Source organism: Trachemys scripta, chromosome 2, assembly GCF_013100865.1.
Source record: "Trachemys scripta elegans isolate TJP31775 chromosome 2, CAS_Tse_1.0, whole genome shotgun sequence".
In the NCBI taxonomy this organism is placed as follows: domain Eukaryota; kingdom Metazoa; phylum Chordata; order Testudines; family Emydidae; genus Trachemys; species Trachemys scripta.
The window spans coordinates 74,456,160-74,462,159 of NC_048299.1; the positions used below are offsets into that span (position 1 = coordinate 74,456,160).

Below are 6,000 nucleotides of genomic sequence, written 5' to 3' on the forward strand. Positions count from 1 at the left end.
CCTCATCCTTCTCCTGTGGAAGGCTCCTGCAGAACCAGGGATCCATATGGGATGAAGGAGTGGAAAGGGCAGGCTGGAAGGGAGTGGGCAGACTGCAAACAGGGCTGGGGGTGGTAAGGAAGCTGCATCGTTCTCCCTGCACAAAAGAGATCAGGAAGGAAAGCTGGGAGGTTCACTTCTTCTAGGAGCCCACTCTGTGGTGGGGAACTCCCTTAAAAAGGTGGCTCCCGGAGGCAGGCAGCCACAGGAGACCCTGAGCTGGTGTAGAGATAGAAGGCCTTTGCGTGAATGGCCATGTGCCCAATTGATCCCAGGACATCCATGGAGCTTGATGGCCAGAACCTCACTTTCTTCTGCAGGGTGGGGGAAAGGAATTCCCACCCCCAACTACTAATGGAAGAAAGCAAAGGAAACCCCATGGGGTGAGGTGGAAAAAAAAGAGTATCACCATGTAGGGGTACAATTCGACCCTGTGAAAGGGCCCTGGACACTAAAGTTCTCTAACCACAAAACAGGTACAACTCAGACACAGCAACAGTGCAAGCTTCCCACGCTGCCCAAGCGTCTCACACTGACCCCAACCAATATTCCTCCTTCCTGAGAACATATACTCCTGTTGCGCTCATTACAAAATAAACAAACACTTGTCTCAACACCGAAGACAGAGAATTAAAACTCTGGGAAACTTGTGTGCTAGTTTTTCCCCCTTGATTTTTTTTCTTGAAAATACCTTTACATAAGCAGTAGGTGCAGCCCGTCGTGCATGTTAGATCATGCAAGTTTGAAGGGGCTCTGCTCAAAGGAAAGATCTTAGCAATTATGTACTACTATATCGCAAATGTTAGAAGTATTATACAGCCGGGTCCTGCTCGTGGACTTAAGTGGGACTGCTCACCCAAGTAATACAAACAAGATTTTGGCTGCAAGGGCTGCACAGGGAAACAGGCTTGGCTACCGCAGTGTTGTTAGCATGGCCAGACTGGCAATTCTGGAGCTCTAAAATCTTCTGGTGCGACATGATAGACGGGGGGGAAAAGGGTGGAGAGTTGAAAGATACTTAGAGGTCTAAAGGGTCTAAGGAAGACAAGAATTTAGGGGAATATTGCAGCTATGGCAAATTGAAATGGCATGTGAGAAGGGCAGATTCTGCTTTTGAATTTCCAATATTTGTATGTTTTCCTGTGTCCGTGTTCTGTCTGCCAGTGACTTATCAAGAGAAACGTCTTTAGGATTCTGTCACGCCATGTAGGTACAGCCAGGCGCTGGGAGCAGCACCATCCCCAGGAGAGCACACCTGCCACTTCAGTCCTTCAGGAAATACAGTCTACTCCTGCTATTACGCAGGGTCCACTGCCACAACACAGTGTGGACTGTGGCCAGGACCACAGCACTGTCTTCTCACGCCCCCTTTGGGACAATCTGCGCTCTAGGGGTGCATACAGGGAGCAGTCCCTGTAAGCCCCCCCGATTGCAGGGACAGCATACTTACAAGCCCCGTACGGTACATACAAATGATAGAGAAGTCTCCTTAGACCCTATTCCCCACACCAAGCACTCACTCAGAGGCATGTCAGTGAATGGAAACTAACATGCTCAATGTCTTGTGCACTCATCTAAGTTCTGAAGTTTCTTTATAATGACACTCTTACAACCTCTATATTTTAAGGGTTAGCCTCTCACGTCAACACCCCAGTTAATTTTCACTAGTACTAATCATAATGAGATTTCTGCATGAAAATCATTAAGCTACCACCAATTACAATAAGAGTGGATTTCCAGACGGTACTGTATATTGCTTTATTGTCCTGAGGGATTCTGAAATTCAAGAAAGAGTACTGTATGGGAAACATGGGAGTGACAGGACAAAACCTTATTTTTATATCTAAAATATCTGTTATTACCTAAAGGTCAGTTACTTTAGAACCTATGCTTAAGAGCCATTCAAAAAGCCAGTTCTAACAATCCATCTGGGACTGAGAGCTGCTGGGATAAGACATTTGCCTTTGTAACAAATCCTTCTCCTTGTGTATTTTGCAGATTTGTAAGCTTTCCATGATCACAAAACAGCATACAATTTATTTATTTATTTGTTTTTGCTGCCCCAAGCAAAAATAAATAAATAAATAAATAAATAAATAAAAGCTGCTCGGACTGTGCCGCCCCAAGAATGGATGGAATGCCGCCCCTTAGCATGTGCCGCCCAAGGCATGTGCTTCCTCCGCTGGTGCCTGGAGCCAGCCCTGCAATTGAAAGTTGGGTGAGAGCTAGATTTCTATTTACTCCTCAATAAATATATTTTCTTCATGGATCAAAGGATTGACCTGTAGAAGTGGAAGAGACTAAGAGCATTTACTCTTTGATAATGACAAGACAAATTAGTCAATATTTGTACAGAACTCTGAAGGTGTCAAACCCTATTAAAAAGTGCAAATCAATATTTAATTATTATTCTTATTACTTCAGAGCACCTACTATGACTGTTGAAATATTGTTGTTCTGCTATAGACTTTTCAGCAGGGAGCAATGCACTCTAATGCCTATATATTTCAGGGAATCACAAATTTCTATGGGCCAAATCCTGGTCCTATTGAAGTCAATAGTAAAAATTTCAATGACTTTCCTGGTACCAAGATTTGACCCTATCTGAAAGGATTTCATTTTTCAGAAGTCTCTTCAATGGGAAGAGTATTATGCGAATGAACATCATTTGTGACATTCCTCTTTTAATCTAGTGTCACTCCCAGATAAGACAATTTAATTAGAGCATAATTTATAAATCTAGGCACATTTGTTAGAAGTACACCTTACATTTCATGCCCCGGTGCAGTTAGCTAAACATTTTAATTATATGGTAGCTGGACTGTGCAAGATTCTAGAAGACTTCATGTCAGTGGAACAGATGCACAAGGCCATATTCTGCTCGCTGTTACAGCCAGGAAACCCCAGTGATATTACACACACACACACAGCATGAGAACAAAATTCATCCCAATTACTGAAGTTGCAAGAGGGATTAACTTGGCCTGTTGACTTCCACAGGACTGCATAAATGTAAGTGAGAGCAGAATTTGGCTCACTCTAGTGGATTTTAGGCAAAGAGCCAACAACATCATTTAAAAAGATGTTGATGAAATATTAAAGTGCCATTGTTCTTCATTACTAAAAACAATAACATTCTGGCACAAGTGATAAAATAAATACTGGCAACTTTCAGTCCCTACTAAATTAAATATAATGGACCACACAGGAACACGTTTGAAAGAAAGAACACTTTCTCATTTCCTATAGCTTACTGTAGATAAAAATAATCACTTTCTGCAAAGGAAAGTTGGCTCAGTGACTAAACCTCTTCATGCTACTGAAATATGAAGGTTAAATATACATCTATATAAATGTAAACATATATTATAGGTTGAGATTCATTTCTATAATTGACTTGAAACAGCTATTGCCAACCTATTTTAGGTACTGACCTGTTTGCTGACAGGGCTGGCGGGAAAGTACTGTAAACATCTTTTTGCAAACTGCATAATGGGAGAAATATACATATTTTTATCATTTAAAAAAATAAGAACATGTGATCTCAAGATGAAAGTTTAGTCACAAGATGCAGGGATGGGACTACCAATAACATTAGGATACAGAATTTTAGAATGCCTTAGCTTTTGTTTGCAGAACATTTTATAGGCCTGTATTCCATTTAGGGTAGTACAGCAGGTAAAAAGAAAATAGTTTCCCAGGGGGAAAAAAATCCACAGGCCATATACTTGTGGCTGAATCTTTAGACCTTCTCCAGGTTCACCCATCCCTAAATACAGCATTACTGGCTAGAACCTTATTAGGAAAGGTTCAAGTGTATAAGTCATGTAAAACAAACAAACAGTTAAAGTGAGCAAGTGTCATTCTACCAAAAATGAGGAAGCTAAAAAAAAAAGTCCAAGCATATGAGCATCTCTCTCGCCACACACACACTTTTGATTCTGCCAGCTTATCTCCAGCTGTGATCACTGAACACAATAAGCAGCTCTCAGAACGATGCACCTATGTTTGTAATGACACCCACAGCATCATTAGCCAAGATCATAAATGGAGCTTTTCTTTAATAAACCTACCTACCAGAACCTTTCTGAGATGGTTTCCCACTCCTTGGCCGGCCCCTTGCTCTGCCATAACCTCTGTTCTCCCATGCCTACGCACTCTGCACCTTATAAACACACACTATCTAATGGTCCAAAAAGTCTCTTCCCCCCAACTACAATGTGGGAGCCAACACACACACACACACACACACCTGTCCCCGGGAGCACGCTCTCACACATATACGCACCTGTCCGGTGAGAACACGGCCACCCCACATCTCCCACCGCCCCTTACCGTTCCCCGCAGCTGCTGGGGTGACAGTGTGGCCGGGGCAGGCAGGCTCCCGTTGCACAGCTCAGGCTCCCTGGTGGCTTTGCCGGCCGGCAGGGTCTGGACCCTGGGAAACACGGCACGGCTGGGAACGGGGAAAGGCGAGCGCACTGCCCGCGCGCGGCGCAAAGCTCAGTGGAGAGGCGGCAGCCGGCGCTATAAAGCCAGGGGTGCCGGCTGGCTCCTCCCCTGAGGAGCTGCCACAGCCGGGAGCCTCGGGGTGGCTCGCACGTTGCCCTCCCTTGCGCAAGATAGAGCCGGGAGGGGGATCCTCGTCCTACTCCCACCGATCAGCCGCGGATCGGCTCACCTGAGCCCTGCCCCTTGCGGGCGGGAAGCTGCTGGGCGGCGCAGCCAGCATCACGCCCCGGCCTGGCGGGTGCCCCGCAGGGGCTGGTTGCTGGCCGCCGAGCGGCACAGCTCTCCCGCCGCGCCCTCTCCCTTTTGTTTTGCTCAAACACTGCAGCGAGGTTAATTGAGGCTTCGAGAGATGCGGCACCCTCCCGGCAGGGGAACCCTCTCCCGCCCTCTGCGGGCTCCCACCCACTCCGCCGCCTTGTAATTTCGGGACTGTGACCGCGGTGGGGCTGTGCCCTGCACGCACGGGCTGAGCCAAGAGGTGGCTCCGAATTCCGCCGGTTCCCAATTCCCTAGGAACAAGGAACCTACTTCAGCCTCATGAGCAGCCAGCTGTCATCCCCAAACCTCCTCCCCTGGCCCGCCCCCTCCAAAGCCCAACCACAGGGTGAATGAGCGGGTGCCTCCCACACCCCTGGATGTTATTACTAGTTACTAAAACTGGTTCGATGCTGGTCCTGTTGTGCCAGTTCAGCAACACCAAGAACATTCCATGCCCATCAGTGGCTCGACAAGTCCTGTATCCAGCCTGCAGCCCTGGCCCAACCAGGATGTGTCTGAGGAAGGCAAGAGAAGAAAACAACCCTGCACCTAGCCACTTGTGCAGTGGTAGGGAGGGGAGGATATTACTCCTTTCCGAGGGCTCCAGAGATCAGATCAGCTGATGCCGAGGAGCATACGATTTATGGTCACGTGTATTATTATGCTAACATTATGCTGGCAGCATAACTGGTGTTGATCATAAAATCATCCAGCCACTTTTACAGAAAGTAGGTCCTAATTCAAGCCGCAAGCTTCTTTGCTCCTTCCCAAGCCTGCTCAGACCCCTCCAGGATCATGCCCGGCTTTCTCACAGATCCTTCGGTATCCCACCCTCAGCTCCTCTCCCCATTTTGGCTTTCCAGCTTCCTGAACCTACCCATTTGGCAGGGGTACTGGTACAATTTTTATAGCGGGAGTGCTGAAAGCCATTGTACCAAACTGTATATAAAGAAAACCACTTCTAGTCAGAGGGTGTTGGAGCACCCCTAGTTCCAGCACCTATGTTCTTTGGCTCCTCTTCAGTTCCCTCCCTCAGCCATGCTATCCCTGATTGATTTTCCCTCTACCTGACCACCCCAGCCCTCGCTCTGCATTACCTATGGTGTGTAGCTTCACCTGACATTTTCCATCCATTCTGTCCTTCACCCAACCTTCCCCTTGCCACCTGACTACTCTTCCCACTATAACCAG

General features: G+C 46.9%; 1 protein-coding gene across 1 annotated transcript in view; it reads right to left on the reverse strand.

The window, feature by feature from the left end:
* Positions 1 to 4,488, reverse strand: part of ENTPD3 (ectonucleoside triphosphate diphosphohydrolase 3) — a 38,313-nt gene extending 33,825 nt beyond the window's left edge. Inside the window, exons 1-2 of the mRNA XM_034760880.1 lie at positions 4,375 to 4,488; positions 3,474 to 3,524 (exon numbers count right to left, since the gene is read on the reverse strand). Of these exons, the coding sequence (XP_034616771.1) occupies positions 3,474 to 3,513 (40 nt within the window). The 5' untranslated portion in view covers positions 3,514 to 3,524; positions 4,375 to 4,488. The remainder of the gene's footprint in view (positions 1 to 3,473; positions 3,525 to 4,374) is intronic.
* Between the last annotated feature and the right edge of the window lie 1,512 nt (positions 4,489 to 6,000).